At 47.6% G+C, this 18,401-nt stretch overlaps 1 protein-coding gene across 3 annotated transcripts in view; it reads left to right on the forward strand.

Annotated features, from left to right (window-relative positions):
• ADK (adenosine kinase) overlaps nt 1-18,401 on the forward strand; it is a 295,465-nt gene that overhangs the window by 37,227 nt on the left and 239,837 nt on the right. For all 3 annotated transcript variants that reach the window (XM_077345987.1, XM_077345988.1, XM_077345986.1), the window contains one exon: nt 13,119-13,172. In XM_077345987.1, coding sequence (XP_077202102.1) covers nt 13,119-13,172 — 54 coding nt within the window. The remainder of the gene's footprint in view (nt 1-13,118; nt 13,173-18,401) is intronic.

Consider the following 18,401-nt stretch of genomic DNA (forward strand, 5'->3'; position numbering starts at 1 on the left):
CGGGTGTGGAGTAGCCCTTTTTAAGCCTCCCAACAATTACCCAGCAATCACCTCACCCAGGCAGAACAATAGCCTCACCTGGTCAGCAGCAACTCTCCCCAGTAGCTCTCTCCACGTGCTCTCAGTTGTCTGAGCTCATTATTTGTTATAATGTACATAATGATAATAATTAGTGAATAGCTTAGGGCTAATATTTTAATACTAGAAAATAAGCCCGCTGTACTTGAAATACAGCGGGCGCTAGCCCCCCTCTCTGCAGCGCAGCCTACCTGTAGGAACTGTAGGCGGTGGAGCAGGAGGTGAGGCCCATGTAGATGGCGGCAGGTGGGGGTCAAGTGGTCCCTGATGCGCCTCCGGCGGGCGGGCCGCTGGGCGAGGAATTCAGGAGGCCGAATGGGTCTGTATGCGGGCGGGGCGGCGGGCGGTGGTGGTTCCGCCGCCGCTGGCTCCGTGGCTTGTGGTCAAATGCGTGTCCTGCTGCGCTGGGTGGCGGCGTGGGCAGCTCTCGGCCGTGTGGGCCGGGGGCGAGGTGTCCTGGAGGCGGGGGCGGCTGGAGGCGGTGGCTGGCCCTTCCTGGGAATGCGGGGAGGCTGCGAGTGGCCAGCTGGAAGGCAAGCGAGGTAATGGCAGCGGCTGGCCGCACGCGTGCGAGCTGGAAGGGGGGTAGTCAGTCCGGCGGCAAGGGACCAATTGCAAGCCGCTAGCGAGGGAGGGGGGATAGCAAAGAGATAGAAAGGAAGAGAGTGGTTAAGATAGAGAGGGCTTGGCAGTGGGAAGAGGAAGGGGAGGGGTTGTCCAGTCTGTAAGGGCATGAAGTTGAATATGTGTATTGTGTGGGGGGTTGTGGTGGTGTGGTGACAAATGAGGGCATGGGTGTGGAGAGATGGGTGTCAAGAACCTGTGGTGTGGAATGTTCGTTGAGTGTGGGAGAGGACTGACCTTCGGGAAGTGTGGCATAGTGTGGCATAGAGCTTTCCAGAGCCATGTCTTCAGATATGTGAAGGGAAAATCAAGAATGGAGACTCTTCTTAGGCGGAGATTACATGGCAACCAATTCCTCCCAGTTCTGCGTCATTTCCCTTCTTGTGTGAATTAGGCCAGCGGTCCGCAAGCTTCCGCTTGCTGCGGACCGCGGCGGAGTAGTGGGTGGACTGGGCGGCCCGGGGGCCCGCGCACGCGCGGCAGCCCCAGCGCAAACACGCATGCGCGGACTGCTGCGTGCGCGTTTGCGGCAGTCTGCGCATGCACGTTTGCACTCCCGGCCCCTCCAGGCTGCCAGCAAATCGGCCGCTAAAGCGGCCAATTAGCTTGCGGCTCGGCAAGCTTGTCTTCCCTCCCCTCCCGAAGTGAGAAGCTTGCCGGGCCGCGAGCTAATTGGCCGCTTTGGCGGGCGATTTGCTCGCGGCCTGGCGAGCTTCTCGCTTTGGGGGGGGAGCAAAGAAGGAGCCGCGGCCCGGCGCCGAGGCCTTCGCGGCCCGGCACCAGGCCGCGGCCCGCAGGTTGGGGACCACTGAATTAGGCCACAGACACCGAATAGTCCCCCTGCCCTAATTCACATGGGATAGTCACACTACACAGGTGTCTACCCTGCTCCTTCTGTCTCCATTTTTTTACTGTTGATATAATGTTATGTGCCTACATGCTTCTTTCACGGTTGCCCCTTATAAGAAGAAGAGCTGGATTTTTGTACCCTGCTGTATACTACCAAAAGGAGTCTCAAAACAGTTTACAAACATCTTTTCCCTTCATCTCCCCACAATAGACAACCTGTGAGGGATGTGGGGCTGTGAGAGGTCTGAGAGAACTAGGAATGGGCCCCAGTGACCCAGCAGGCCTCAGGTGTCTCAAAGCATTTTCCAATAGCCTTCCCTTTCTCTCCCCATAACAGACACCTTGTGAGCGAGGTGGAGCTGAGAGAGATCTGTGAGAACTGGGAATGGTCCACAGTCACCCATCAGGCCTCAGGTGTCTCAAAGCAGTTTAAAATCGCCTTCCCTTCTTCTCCCATTGCAGACTTCTCATGAGGGAGGTGGGGTAGAGAGAGCTCTGATAGAACTGGGAGTGGGCCGCAGTCACCCAGCAAGCCTCAGGTATCTCTGAGCAGTTTAAAATCACCTTCCTTTCTGTTCCCCGTAACAGACTCCCCGTGAGGGAGGTGGGGCTGAGAGAGCGCTAGCTCATGGTTTGAAAGCTGGCAACCCTAAGAGGAACCTTCGTCATGCACATTCGTCAGGTTTATGCACACCTAGGTAGTGTGGGATTCCAGAACATGAACCCTGTGTTGTAGGCCTCAAATCTACAGAGAGTTGCTTGGCTGCCTCTTCCCTCCAGCAGCGAGCCCTGCCAGAGCAGTATTTTAAATGAGAAGGGGCTTTTCTGTGGCCTCCCTGTCAGCTTAGTGTCTGGCAGAAGGGGAAAGCTCCCCCCACTCAAAAGGAATGCCCACACCCATGCCCTCAGACTCCCCTGCGTTTCTCTTGGAAATACCTCACTCCCCTCAGTCAGGGGCTTTCAGAGGCTCCTTCTCAGCAGGTCTGAAGGGAAGGGAAGGGCAGGGAAGGGAACGCACTCATCAGCCACCTGCCAGCTTCGTCAGTGGTCTGAGGCAAAGTGAGCAGTTGTTGGATGTGACAGTTAGGGGAAGGAGATACAGCTTGATTGGGTGGGAGATGCAGCCTGATTGGGCTGTTGGGGGCGGGTGCCAGTGTGGCCGGGCCAATCCGGACACACACAGGACCCGGACAGGGCCCCGAGAGTCTCTGCCCAGGAGGGTTTTTCAGAATTATGTAATAGAGCACAGTGTTAAAGATTTCTGGAGTGTGAAAGATGGCCTGTGTCTGGAGCGCCACAAGCTATGTTTAGCTATTGTTAGTATGACCTTATGCTCTGTCAAGAGATTCTTTTATAAAGTTGAAGTTGGCCCTAAGATATGAAAACCATTGTCTCTTGAAAAAGCTATAAGGCTAAACGCGTCGGGACTTGTGTGAAATTATAAAAGAATAAAGAATTATAAAAGAATAAAGAGAGAAGACTCTATATAAGTCCATTTTGGATATTTTATTGCCATATTGGTTCTTCGGTGCATCTATATTTCTCTGTATTTGATTCTTCACTGGGACCTACCCTTCCCAGTTCATTATTTTGACTCCAAGTAAAGCAGTTGAAGATGTCTCATTGGAGAAAGTGAGTAGATTAACCACGAAGGCTATGCAAGCAAGGAGGGTGGGGCTGCAGATGGATGAACTATGAGTAGTGCCTTCCTTTTCATTTTGGGAGCTCAGAAGGAAAGTCATATTGTGGAGATTTCATATTAGTAGTTAGGACTATTTAAACCCAATACAATCAGAGTCCAGTAGCACCTTTAAGACCAACAAAGATTTAATCAGGAGGTATTTATTCAGGGCGTGAGCTTTCGAGTGCAAGCAATCTTCATCAGACGAAGAGGGCTTGCACTCGAAAGCTCATGCCCTGAATAAATCTTTGTGGTACGGCGCTGGCTGAGTCGGCCTGGAACAGCTGAGTCGGATGCTGCCATGCACAACCCTAGTTTCCACCTTTTCCAGCCATTCATATCATATCACAGTAATTAGAATAACCCGTTCAGGCCAGTAGGTTCTTTCCTGCCCAATTCCTTCCCTTCAGTTCAGATCTTCTGCATATATTTGAACCAAGAAGTTTAGAAGCTTTTAGTAAAGAGGGCTCCTGCACCTTCCCTTTGTCACTGAAATGCGTATCAGGAGACACGTGTGAAGTGGTGTGAAGTGGGGAATGCCCTGCGAGAGGTCAGGTAACTTTTAGCGAGGGATCAAATTGCCTTTGTTTACCAGGTAATTGAACCCTTAGGAACTCAAGGCAGACAACAGAAAGTAAAATAAAATAATAAGCAGACTTAATTTTAAAGTAAAATAAAAATACACATAGACAAACATGTATCAGGCACACTGACAGGCTATCTGAGATGAGAAAATAAGAGGGAAAATGAATAGAGTCTGGGGAAGCAGGTCAAGGGAAAGAGATATTCACCTATCTTGAAGACAGGAAGGAGGAGCAAGGCAACACTACGAACCAGGCCAACCTGGATGGATCCGGGAATCCTGAGCAATCTGGCTTGCCAAGGCAGGGATTTTTATACCCTGTTGACATGCTTGGAACTGGTTGAGACAGTAGGAAAATGGGTGCTGATAGGTCTAGGTGATGCCTCTGAATGGCCATTAATGGCCCTGAAGAAACCACTGGGCACAATGGGATGGGTCCAAGGGCTTCTAGAGACTAGTTGTCAGGTGGGGAAGAGGATCCCCCTTTGCAGAGTGGCCAGAATGATCCACAGGTGTGAAGAGAAAAGAAGCCTAAAGCAGGAAGCCCAAAGGCAAAATGGACTCAACTAGCCACTTGATCAGCAATACTATGGGGGGGGGGGGAGAAGGGAATGCAGAACACCTAAAAGATTGGCTCTGTCACCTTGGATCAGTAGCTTTGGTCATGCTGAAAAGAAAATGGGGTCTGGCCAAGCTTGTGCTCTGGCTGACCTTGGCGTGAGCCTAGACTGATGGTGGCTAATCGAGTTTAACCACTTTGAGAATGGTTTCATTGGGCAAGGAGAGAGGATATATAAACTTGGAAACTTAGATAAAATGGAAGTATTTGTATGAGAGTTCACCAAGGGAGTCCAGAGTCAGCCAGTGGTAAACCTTTGGGTGTCTCTTGCTTTGAAACCCCTAGCACTTTCCACTGCCCCCAATACATAGGAAACAAGTATCCTTATAAAATGAACAGTGAAATAACACATGTTCAACTGTTTTGATGACATTCAGCTGGCAAACCCCCTTTCAATTTCCCTCATATTTTGGGGGGCACTTCCTCTTCCTCGCTGTTCCTTCTCCAGGAACCCTTCCCTCCCTTCTGGGTCCTAGACAACCAAGCCACACAAACAGCCTTGTCCATTATGCATTACCACCGAGGGGAAGCAAAACAGCCCTGCACTCACCAGGGAACATGTTTCCTAGAGCAGTGGTCCCCAACCTTTTTATCACCAGGGACCACTCAACGCTTGACAATTTTACTGAGGCCCGGTGGGGGGGGGGTTAGTTTACTCCTCTACTCTCAACCACTGCCCTAACGCTCTCTGATCGCTATGGTAATGTTTAAACATCCCTTCAAAATAAGATACAGACACGCCACAACAATGAACATAAGGAACATTTTATTTTCATGGAAATTTTAACTCATGACAATGACAAATCAATGGGAACCCTGAGCTTGTTTCTCTGCAACGAGATAGTCCCATCTGGGAGTGATGGGAGACAATGACACCCGAAGTGTGTTGTAAAGGGCCGGGGGGGGGGGGTGAGAAGGCGTCCTTCACGGCCCACCTCCAATTAGTCAAAGGACCACGTGGTCCGCGGCCCACAGGTTGGGGGTTGCTATCCTAGAGAACTGGGTGTGATTCCTCATTCTTTCACATTAAGCCAGCTGGGTAACCTGGGGCCAGTCACAGTTCTCTGAGCTCTCCCAGCCTCACCTACCTCACAGGGTGTCTGTTGTGAGGAGAGAAAAGGAAGGCAACAGTAAGTTGCTTTGAGACGCCTTTGGACAGTGAACAGTATAGTCTAAAAAAAACTCAAAAGAATAATATTATGCTTGGGAAAACACAGATATGAAAGCTTCTCACTGTTAAGAAAATAAGCTTTTATAACTCTTGATAACCTGTATTTAAAAACCTCCAAGTCTTCGTATCTTCATTCCACCTTTCCCTGTGTGTCAAATAAAGTATTACTTTACCAACATCTGAGGTGCCATTCTGTAAAGTTTTCAGTAAAGAGGGCTCCTGTACCTTCCCTTGATGGTCCAGAGCTGTTTCAGTTTCTTATCTTACTACGTATGAAATAACCTATATGCTGTCCATCACGTTTTTGGTTAAGAAAACAAAAACTTTTCTTAAAACAAGTTGTAAGTTAAATGTTGATGCTACCCAATTCTTCCATGTTTTTTTGCTTTGGTCATAATTATTTTCATTTGAGATGCCTGGATGTATTTTGTTGGTCAGTCTGCTCCTAGATTTGGGAGGGCAGCCATATTGGTCTGAAGTAGGGTTGTGTGCGGCGGCGTCCGAATCGGCCGTTCCAGGCCGACGCAGACAGCACTGCGCCGCGAGGGGGGGGGAGACGCGGGTGCTGGTGTGTAACTCAGTGCACACATGCAGGCGGCACTGGCTGGCTGCGTTGGCCTGGAACGGCCAATTCGGACGCCACCACGTGCAACCTTTAAGTGGTACCTTTATGACCAGCAAAGTTTAATTCTGGGTATGGGAGTTTGTGTGCTTTCAGATAAGAAAGCTTATATCCAGAATTAAACTTTTGTTGATCTAAACCAAGGGTAGTCAAACTGCGGCCCTCCAGATGTCCATGGACTACAATTCCCAGGAGCCCCCTGCCAGCATTCGCTGGCAGGGGCTCCTGGGAATCGTAGTCCATGGACATCTGGAGGGCCGCAGTTTAACTACCCCTGATCTAAACGGTGTGCTTTCCAGTGCCAGAAGTGTGTAGAAAGTGAATTTGCCAACTGAGCACCCCATTTTAAAATCATTATGGAATTGTGGAATTGGCATCTGCAAGCACTCTTTTAATGGGATGGAGTGGGGGGATAATTTCCCCCTGTGTAAACAGGAGCTAATGGTGCTGACATTTCCCCCAAGCTTTCCTTCCTGTTTGCATTTGGCTGTAGCAATTTCCTAAGGACGTTTCCCATGCAGGCCCAGAATGAATGAGCAAATCATCATGTTGCACAGTAATGTAGTACTTTAATGCTGGGTGATGTCGAGGGTGTAGCTACCGTGTGTGCCCAGAGCTTTAAAAAAACAAAACAAAGGAGATAGTTACTGTCTCTCAAGCCTGGACAGAAAGGGACAATCCCGCAGGAGATGATCCTGGGTGTTTTGGGTTTTGTCTTGATTTTCCAATTTTCTGGTTCTGTTTGATAGTCTTTGTAGATGAAATCTCACATTCTTTAGCTCTTTTGCTTACTTACATGTTTGTCTATATTTTTTAAAATGCACCATAGTTCACCACAGTGTAGTAATTAACAAGCTTTAAGCTTTCCTTGCTTTCCCAATCCGTTTTTAATCATTTAAACCTATTGACATTAAGTTCAAGAGCCCTTTAAATCTCTCATAGTATTAATTGCAGCTTAATATCTTGCACCATCAGGGTGAGACTGTTAGTTGATAGCTAGATCAGCATCCCAGCTATGGAGGGAAGGTGGTAGGTCACAAAGTGAGATGGCATGAATCACCACTACTGTCTGAGACTCTCGGACATAAAATACAAGGGCAGGATTTTGTGTATATGTAACACAAAGCCTCCAAATCTGCCCCTTTCAAGTTGGGTGGGATAGGACAAACCAACAAACAAGTAAATAAATAAATAAGCAAGCTTAGGCAGATACTTCTGGCCCCACTGGTGGGCCTCCTGATGTGTCCTGGTTTTGACCACTCTCTGAAACGGACTGGATGGGCCATTGGCCTGATCCAATATGGCTTCTCTTATGTTCTTATTCTGACTAAATATAAAGTAGCTTATATGAAAGTGTGACCACATTGCTTGACAAGCATTTTTGAATACTTGTTCACGAGGGAATACCCCTTGGTACTAAATTGTGTCATAATGCACATAAGCGGTTAGACCTATGGATACTTCTGGCATTTTGACATGTGGTGGTGGGTGTAGTCACAAAATTGCTGCCACAAGAGGTGGAGTCAGAGAGTGAGGCCATGCATAACTCTAATAGTTATGTACTGGTGGCCAAATATTTGGTGGCCTTAATAGAATAACATATTTAAATAGCCACCTGTCTAATTGTTTAACCTGATCATGTGTTCTTTCCTGTTCATGGCAATGTTTGAAGGAACATTAATCACATTGGATTGGAATAGTAACTTTTTTGACATTTCAGGTAGATGCTCTGTTTAACAGGATGCCTTTTCAAATAACCATATGGTCTAAGTTTGTGGTCTAAAATGGCGGTGAGGGCAGAGGTTGTATTGTGAGCGCTTCGTCCAGGGGCTGCAAATTGCAGACTGTTGCCTCAATTTGGTTGAAAAAAGGGCCATTAGGAATTACAATTATACTGGGAAAGCTCCAGACTTTTTGTTTAGAAATTAGCATGGGGACCAGTGGGTCGTTTAGTGGTGACCAGAGTTTGGAAGGGGAATGGGCTGGGAGGCCACTGGAGACCACGAGCTTGTCTAGATGTGGTGGCCGGGAGCAAGGAGATGGAAGTTGGAGGAGCGCACCAGTCTCGCATCTTGGATTCCTGGGTAAGGTGGTTGACAGGGCCACCATGGACCAGCTCCTGGCATTCTTGGAGGAAGCATTGGGCCTCAATCCATACCAGTTGAGCTTCCATTCTGTCCATGGGATGGAGATGGTGCTAGTAGCCTTGACAGATGATTTCTGGCACCAGCTGGATAGGGGCAGTTCAGCTATTCTCATGTTAGCTCTGTTGGTCACGTTTGTCATGGTTGACCACATCTTGTTAGCTTGCTGTCTCGCCAGGACTAGAATTTTGGGGACAGCCTTGCAGTGGCTGTGCTTCTTTCTCCAGCACCAGACACAGAGGGTAGCTGTGGGGGAGGAGTTGTTATCTCCCTATCAACCCCCTTTTGGGGTTCCGCAGGGGGAGAGAAGTTGTTGTTTCTTATATGCCACTTTTCTCTATCTAAGGGAGTCTCAACGTAGCTTACAGTCGCCTTCCATTTCCTCTCCCCACAACAGACACCCTGTGGGTGAGGCTGAAAGAGCCCTGATATTACAGCTCAGTCAGAACAGCTTTACCAGTGCTGGGGCGAGCCCAAGGTCACCCAGCCGGAATCGAACCCAGCTCGCCAGATTAGAAGTCTGCACTCCTAACCACTACATCAAACTCTCTCTCCCACATTGTTTAACATCTTTATGTGCCCTCTGGCCCAGTTGGTCCAGAGTTGTGATACGGGTTGTCACCAGTATGCAGATGATGGATGGCTGCCCGGACTCCCCCCCCCCACCTCCCCAGATGCTTGGAAGCCAGATGCTTGGAAGCCATAGCTGGATTGTTAGAGCAGAGTCGCCTGAAACTCAGCCCCTCCAAGACAGAGGTCCTGTGGCTGGGCAGAAAGGCAGCAGATCAGGCAGCACGCCTGCCCACACTGGCTGGGGTGCAACTTAACACCTCGCCCTTGGCCAGAAAGTTGGGTGTGATTCTGAATGCCTCGCTTTCAGTGGAGGCTCAGGTGACAGGAGTAGCACGCATAACATTTTCCCACCTGCACTAAGCGAGGCTACTAGTGCCCTATCTGCCCTCAGATTGCTTGGCCACAATCATTCATGCAATGGTCACCTCCAGACTGGACTTCTGTACAGAAGCAGCTGCATTGGTTGCTGGTTGCATCCGAGATGAGGTTCAAGGTTTTGGTGTTAACCTTTAAGGCCATCTGTGGTCTGGCCTCCACATACCAGTGGGACCACCTGCCCCCTTATGCCCCCCCAGGGAACTTTGCTCTGCAGGTTCAAATTTGTTGGAAAGGTAAGGTAAGCCTGGCCTCAGCCAGGGCCTGGCCATTTTGGTCTTGGCCCCTACCTGGTGGAATGAGCTCCTGGGAGAGCTGAGGGCTCTGATGGAACTTTCCCAGTTCCGCAGGGCCTGTAAAATGGAGCTCTTCTGCCAGGTTTTTGGTTGAGGCCAGGATGAGTAAGGTCTGCCCCCCCCCCCCGGGCTAGCCAGATCATCAGGCTACCCCTATGGCTGTCCTCCTGAGGAAGTTTTTAAGAAGCTGAGTGGGGGGAGTTTCTGTCACCGCCAGGGTGGGTTTTAATGGGGTTTTATGACTATTTATTATGGGTTTTTTATTATGAGGAATTGCTGTTACCCACCAGTAGCTACTGTGTGGGGGTGGAGGCCTATAAATTGAATTCTAAATAACATTAAATAAACAAATATTGTTTAAACATATTTTCTTGTGTACACACACCTTGTCATCAGTTGTACAGTGAAGATTATTGTGCTGTGGTGATAGCAGCTACTAAAGCAACACTTCAAAAATATGCACAGCTAATCAGAAGAAGAGTTGGGTTTGTACCCAGCTTTTCACTGCCTGAAGGAGTCCCCAAGTGCCTTACAAGCACCTTCCCTTCCTCTCCACACAAGGCAGGTGAGGCTGAGAGAGCTCTGACAGGACTGCTCGGTCAGAACAGCACTATCAGGGCTGTGACTAGCCCAAAGTCACCCAGCTGGCTGCATGTGGAGGAAGAGTGGAGAATCGATCCCAGCTTGCTAGTTTAGAAGCCACTGTTCTTACCCACTCACTGCACCACATTGGCTCTGAGATCTCTGATGGCCAGTCAGAAACCCTGCTGGGTTAAAGACTTTCTACAAATAGTTATTGGGAGCCAGGAAGGGTTTCTGTGGGTTCCTTGGTGCCCATGGGTGCCATGTTAGGAAACCCTGGGGTAGACAAGTGAGAACAGCCTGATCCTCTGGTCTGCTAAGAATATGATCCAAAAATGGCTTAGCTGAGTCGACTATATTCTTTGTTCCAGATCTTCTTTCTTCACCAGCCTCAATGCAGGTTCTTAGAAGGCCTCCTATCCAAGCACTGTTAAAACCCATGCATGGTCCAGCCATACCCTGGGATCTCTTCCCCTGCCCTCTGTAGCATCACTTATCCCGTGCTATGCTTTTGTGGGTTTGAGCACCTTTAAAAGAGGTTTGGAGAAAGCCTAAACACAACTGAGTGACAAGGAGCAGCTTTAAAGTTTAAAGAGACTGTAGAAGCTGTTTTTCAAGCTGTCTGTTGCAGTCCTCTTTAAACTTTAAATGAATTGCAGAAGACAGCCTGAAACAGCCCAGTGGCAGGGAGTGCTTTGCAGCCATTCAGCTGTCATTGTGGCTTTACAGAAAACAGAAAGCGAAGGTTTAAAGGGAGTACCTTTGACCCCACTGCTTTCTGCCTCTGAAGACATTTTGTGCTATTGTATGAAGTGGACTCCTTGGCGCTTTTTACAATAGAAGATTACTGGTTTAAGCACATTTGTGACAAATTGGTAAAGGTAAAGGTATTCCCTGTGCAAGCACTGGGTCATGTCTGACCCTTGGGGTGACGCCCTCTAGCATTTTCATGGCAGACTCAATACGGGGTGGTTTGCCAGTGCCTTCCCCAGTCATTACCGTTTACCCCCCAGCAAGCTGGGTACTCATTTTACCGACCTCAGAAGGATGGAAGGCTGAGTCAACCTTGAGCCAGCTGCTGGAATCAAACTCCCAGCCTCATGGGCAGAGCTTTCAGACTGCATGTCTGCTGCCTTACCACTCTGCGCCACAAGAGGCTCTTGACAAATTAGTATTGATTCCCAGTTGCAATGTCTTCCCAGTTGCAATGTATGGCTGTGAAACTTGGACCATAAGGAAGGCCGAGCATCAAAGAATCGAGGCTTTTGAACTCTGGTGCTGGAGAAGACTCTTGCGAGTCCCTTGGACTGCAAGGCGAACAAACCGGTTAGTCCTAGGGGAGATCAGCCCGGACTGCTCCTTAGAAGGCCAGATCCTGAAGATGAAACTCAAATACTTTGGCCACCTCATGAGAAGGAAGGACTCCCTGGAGAAGAGCCTAATGCTGGGAGCGATTGAGGACAAAAGAAGAAAAGGATGACAGAGAATGAGGTGGCTGGATGGAGTCACTGAAGCAGTAGGTGCAAATTTAAATGGACTCTGGGGAATGGTAGAGGACAGGAAGGCCTGGAGGATCATTGTCCGTGGGGTCGCGATGGGTTGGACACGACTTCGCACCCAATAGCAACAGCAGTATTGATTATTTTCTTTTTCGCCAGATGTGGGGACTTGTGGTTTTCTGTTATACATCTATTACGTGTGCCTTATGCCTGCTGATGTTTTGAAAAGCTTTTCATGGAAGTCTAGTTCAGGTATCAAATCTGACTTTGTTATCTCTAATGGTACCATCCAAGTACCTCTAATGGTACTTCACATCTAAGTAATTTCCTCCATTAAAAGTCTTATCTTTGAGTGCTCAATTCAGTCAAGGTTCATTAGTTTCCAAAGTATCTCAAGTGCTTGGAAATGAAAGCTGAAGAGCTATAATTTTCCATCTGAGCAAATAGCAGCTAAGCATTGGTAAAAAATGTCCAGTCTGGAATGTAGATCATATATGCGTCTGAAGAGGCAGAGAAATATGCTGGGTCCTGAAGAGTTTATTTGATCTCGGTACTGGCCCTCCCATCTATTATTTTTTCATTTTTTCCAAATACTTTCAACCTTGATAGTTTGTTCTTTTCACTTGGCTTGGCACACTAGTGTTGCTGTTGTTCTAGATCAAATGCAGTGTTTGCTCAGTTACAAAAAATGGGTCATTTACCTTAAGATACTTTCTGCTACATTAGTATGCCTTAATTTTCTTCCCACAAGAAGAGGGTAACGGAAAAGAACAAAGATGCAGACTTGTAGTTGCACAAATTAAATTTGAGGAAATAAAAATACAGGTTTGTTTCAAAGCTTATTGCTACCTTTTTCCAGGAAAAATGTTTGAATTCTCAAATTGTCATAGTTTTGTTCAGCTCTCAAACTGAAAGTTAGACAGTGGAAAGTCATCCTATAATTTTTCAGAACAAATAAAATGGCAAGGTTTCTTTTACCAAACCACAGTTCTGTTTGCGCCGTGTCTTCAGTTTTCAGTGTATGGAAAATGCCTTGGCTAACTGTGTAGGTTGGGGTCATGTGAGCATTATGAGAGGGGTGTTCTTTGATTCTGAACAGCAGGCCTTTTTCCTTGAAGACAAAGGAACCAGTTCTGTGTCTTGCTTGGGCTGAATTTGGTACCTTTGGGAGTTGCGGCAGTAATTTAAGATTTTAACCTCCATAGGAGTTCACACAAGTGACAGTGTTCGTTATTTTAGATGCCCTGGTGATGCTGTATCTGCATCTGTGCTTGGTTACGCAACAATGCAGCTGAGGGCATATCAGGCTGCATCTCACAAATGAATGGTTAAGGTTGCTCATATAATCTCACCCTCAGGCTCTAAATGAGGTTGTGTAAATATCTTCATGTCATTTGTTTTTTCCCTCCTCTTTTTTCGCAGATACGGACTGAAGCCAAACGACCAGATCTTGGCAGAAGAGAAACATAAAGAGCTGTAAGTTTGTAAATAGATTTCTGATCTGTGACTTGTGAGAACATGCATTTGACTTTTTAGTAGTTTTAAACGACTACTATAAAATCTTTGCTGTAAAGGGCTGCCGCACTTCACATTTTCATGGCTGCTGAAGGTTTGAACATTTCTTTCTGGTCTGTTTACTGTGTTTTTAATGTTTATTTTTCAGAGAGAAAATATTTTAAATTATATTTATTAAAATCAGCAGCTAAAATGTGCCTTCAGAAACTTCCTTCAGAAAGTGTTATAGTACTTAAATCGCAAGATAATTAGTTCAGATGCAGAACATTAATGGATATGGTGGAGGAGATATTTTACTTATTCTAACAAGAATAAACATACTTGGGACCATCTTTGGAACACTGTTTGGGGACACTAAAGTTAACATACTATTTAAGTGAATGTTGCTATTTATATAGTTACTAGGGGAAAAGCCCATTTTATTTAACAATAAAATCGGCGCTAGGCCCCCCGCCCCCCCGGCGAAGCCTTCGCTGGGCGAAGGCTTCCCAGGACCTCCCATTCACCCAGGCGTTGCGTGCTCCCCAGGCCACCCCCCACGCCTCCCTGTGTTCGATACTGTGAGAAAAGCAGGGCCACCGCGTCTGCGACGCGGCAGCCCTGCTGTTCTGGCCGCATCGAAGACTTCACATCCCCAGCCTCCCCGCCTATGGGCCCTGCCTCATGGTCGGGAAAGGAGCAGGGCCACCGCGTCTTCGACTTTCCTGGCACTTCACCCTGTAGGGCCGGGCGACTCACCTGCGGAAAAGGCTCTTTTTCCCGCGGCTCCTGATTGGCCCCTCTGAGTTTTTATCATGGACTCAGCCCGCCCCTTTCTCCTCCCCTTTACCCCTTACTCCTTTATTTATACCGCTCCGCAGGAGTGGTTTAAAGATGCTGCTACTTTTCCCTCTGATCTTGTAAAATTGTCAGTTTGGTATTGTAAATATAACCAGAACTACAGCATCAAAGGCACCCTTTCTAAACTAAATGAAAAAATTTTTTTGCCTCTTTTGTTCATGTATTTACAAGGGTGTCCGCTGAATTCAAACACTGCATCAAAGGCTGAACTATGGTTTGGTGCTGTATGAATGAGCCTTAAGGAGCATCGTCTTCCACTATTGACTAGAATGTAATTGGGATGTAGGAAAAGGAGATGGGATTGCAAAAAGGGTCGAGTGCTGTAAAAGGCGTGTTTTTGGTCGTGGCGGCCATTTTGAATTGTGTGGAAGCATGGGAGGGCTAAAATGGTCGCAAATGAGGACCCTGAAGATTTCTTCTCTGAGGACAAATTCACGGCTCTTCTGGGGCCTTCGGAAGGAGGGCTTGGTCAGCACCACTCCTAGCAGGGCCGCTCTGACCGATGCAAAGAAAGCCTGCAAAAAATCAGCTCAGCGAAGCAAATGATCCCTCTGGAGAGGGCAGCTCAGGTTCCTCCCGGCCTCCTGAAAAATGGCTGGGCCAACCTGGCAGCCGTAAAAACAGTGCAGCAGACAAGGAAGGAGGCAAGGTCCCCAAACAGCACCAGAAGGCAGCATCTAAGTCTGCTGAGCTCCCAAGTAACCTGACAGATAGCCCAGCCTTGGCTCATGTGAGTCAAAAGGGAAACAATCCCTTTACTGAAGAAATGTTAATGTTCTTTCATAAGGCTATGCATGAAGAAATCGTGGCCTTTTGTCAAAATGAGGGACCCACTTCTGAATGGGGGGATTTCCCACACCATTCCACTAGCTCATATGGGAATGATGACACTGTGAGTTATATCCAGAGCGTTCCCATAATTGGACCCCAAAAGCAGCCAGAAAGAGGGGATCCTGTTCCTCAGTGCACTATGATTCCTCTGACAGCAAATAACAATGCAAAGATGATTCTGAGTTTTTGTCAGATGAGGACGTTACTGAAGAGTTTCTGTGTCAGAACAATCTGGCAGGTTTTCAAAGCAGGATGATTACCAATACATGTTAGCCAGATCTATGGCCATTGTAAACTTAAAGGAATCTGAGGAACCCGCACTGCAAGAGCGTACATCAAAGAAGAGTAGGGCAGGAGTAGGGGCAGAGGAGTTCTTCCCCACTACAGAGGCTGCCCCTAAGGTGTATCTACTACCAATTTCTTTTTTTTAGAAAAACATGACAGCAGAGTGGAAAATGACCCGGATTATTAAACAATTTTCTTCATTTATTAAAAAAGCTCTACAACTTCCATGAGTATGGAGAAGTACTTCATGTCTCCTCCGTTGATGCTCCAGTGGCGACCAGTCATTCCCTAAGTGTAGTATCTGAGGACAAAGGGGGAAGCATTAGACACCCAGCAGATAATAAAGCCAAGACGCAGCTCTGTAGAGCTCACACTGTGATGACTATTGTCAGGATTGTAGAATCTCTGTCATAAATTAGCCTGAGTTCTTCCATGACAGTTATATTGCTTGGCGCCTGGTTGCTACAGGTCCTGTATTCATGCTAACAATTAAAAGTGAAATATATGTTGTTGTAACTCTTATCACTTGTTGATGCCTCTCGGCTGGGCCCGGTTTCGCTATCACCCAGTCAAGGCCATGAGAATGTATCACTGTTTTAATTGCATGTGCCTCTTCTTCTCCCCTCCCTTGGGAACTTTCAAGTTTTGAACGGGAGAATTGTATTGATAAGAAGAAGCAAATCTGTACTCAGGTCAGATTTGACTTCGCCAGTCTTGATGCATGTAGTACTTCTCAATAAAGCTTTCTGATCATTAAGAAGCTAGTTGTGAGTTCTCTCAGCGCTTGACAACTATGATGGTAAGAGTGGTAATAATGATAACTTCTATTCTGAACAGGGCCGCAATAGTATGGGCCAGAAAACTGATACAGCTGTTACCAGCCGATAACGTTAGGGTCCTGGAAGGAGTTCATAGGCTTCACAGAACATGTAACCTTGGACAGTAAAAACTTTAATTCCAGGTCATGGCATCTACTGTGGTGGCGAGGAGGTTTCTGTGGCTGAAGGCGTGTTCAGCAGACATAAAATCAAAGTCCATAATAGCAGCCTATCCATTCAAAGGTGACTGCCTTTTTGAAGAGGCCCTAGAATGCATCCTAATAGAAACTAGGGACAAAAAGAGAGTGATGCCCAGGTATGTGAGGCACAACACTGATAACAGACAGTTCTCTTCTGGTTCCTTTTGTACACAAGGTACTCTCTAGCCCTTTTGCCAGGACAACTGCAGAGGGACTTGTTTGCAGTATGGAAGGGGACACCGCAGGGGTAACTTCTACCCAAGACAAAACAGGAACACAGGGAACAGAAACGAGAAGAGTGACAGGGACTCCAGCACTCAGCCCACAGCATGACTGCAGGTCGACAGTGGGAGGTTGCTTGGAGTTGTTCAAAGACAAATGGAACATCCCACAAATAGGCATCAGATACCATTACCCAGGGTTACAAAATAGAATTTGAACAACTCCCACCAGATTTGTAAGATCAACCCTGCCACTCAATGAAAACAAAAGACAGATATTGCTGCCAGCCGTGAACCACCTTCTTGCCATACAAATCGTCGGAGCAGTTCCCATGCTCGGAAGAAGCGTACCATTCTTCACCATTCTGAAACCAAACCAAGATTGGTGAACGATCCTAGACTTGAAATTCACAAACAGGTACATCAAGTTTAAAAGGTTCTGGATGGAAACACTGTTCCATAGCAGACTCTCTTCAAGATGGGGAGTTTCTGACAGCCTTGGACCTTACAGAGGCGTGCCTGCATGTTCCCATCTATCCACAGCTCTGCCGCTTTCTCTGTTTTTGCTTACGGGACAATACTTCCGATACTGAGCAGTCCTATTCGGTCTCTCAACTGCTCCAAGAGTCTTCTCAAAGCTATTGATCAACCTGATTGTCCTCCTAAGGACCTACTCTCTTATTTTGATTACGTTCTAGTGAGAGTGAGTTTGCTGGACAGTGCACAGAGCAGCATTTCCCAGGCTTTTAACACCTTGCAGGAATTTGGCTTCCTGGTGAACAAACAGAAGAGCATTCTGAAACCATCTCAATCGATTCCTCACTTACGGGTAATTATAGACATGGTGAATAAGAAGTTTTTCCTCCCAGATAAAAAGATATTCAAGACACATTGAGTTGCTGTGTTGGGGTATGACATAAGCAAAAGAAGCAAAACAGAAAGCCGAATCAGGGAAAGGGCCTTAGAGTGTAAAAGTGCAGAATCAAGGTGCAAAGGGCCTCCCTTCCCTACTGGCCCCAACACTTACACCAGTGGAGCCAGAACCACCCCCTTTCTTAGGGGAGGGCTGGCCCATCTGAAAGGGCTGCCAGCTACATTCAGCCTTGGTGCGAGAACTCCTGCAACCCTCACAGGCGTGTGCATACTTGCACTTCTTCCTGTCACAAGTCCCCTGATGGTACTCCCATGGTCCCCTCTCTCTGTGGAGCATGGCCCGAGTCCCGGGAACAACAGCTACCCCCTGATTCGTGCCTGATCAGCTGACTGGTGCGTCCTCTGGGCCCTGCCTTTCCCATCGCTGCATGGAGCCGCCAGAGCCATCCCGCTGCTGACCCAAAGAAAGAGCCCCAAGAGCATTCCCATGATCCCTGAGATGCCCAGCACAAAAGAAGAGATGAGAAAATAAATAAAACCCTCAGCCTTCAGCAGAGTGAAAAGTCCTGCAGAAGCAAGCTGGCAGGGTCTTGGCAGCATTAGGAGAAGTCCAGCATCGGAGAGTAATCCAGAGAGGCAACACAGTGAGACAAAACAAATAAGGTCGACAGTGGTGCAGCAGGAGACTGCATGAGTTACGTGGCCACCTTTTCAAGCTGCCACTGCACGACCACGGTGGCACGTGGCCAACGCATGCTGCCCGGGGATTCCCTGGCCCAGAGAATGTGCGCCCATTATGCTCCAGGCTCCTCTGACCCTGCAACAGCCACTGCGTGCTGAAGGGCGGCAGTGGCTTTATGATACTGCTTTACTCTGCTCACTTGGAGTACTGTTGAAGATAACCACAGTTGAAGAGTGATGTAGATAAACTGTAGAGCGTGTCCAGAGGAGGGCTACAAAGATGGATGAAGGGTTTGGAGACCAAGACATATGAAGAAAGGTTGAGGGAGCTTGGTCTGTTTAACGTGGAGACAAGACGATTGAGAGGGGGTCTGATAACCATCTTCAAGTATTTAGAAGGGTGCCATATAGAAGATGGAGCAGAGTTGTTCTCTCTTGTAG

This window comes from Paroedura picta, chromosome 7 (assembly GCF_049243985.1).
Source record: "Paroedura picta isolate Pp20150507F chromosome 7, Ppicta_v3.0, whole genome shotgun sequence".
NCBI classification, from domain to species: domain Eukaryota; kingdom Metazoa; phylum Chordata; class Lepidosauria; order Squamata; family Gekkonidae; genus Paroedura; species Paroedura picta.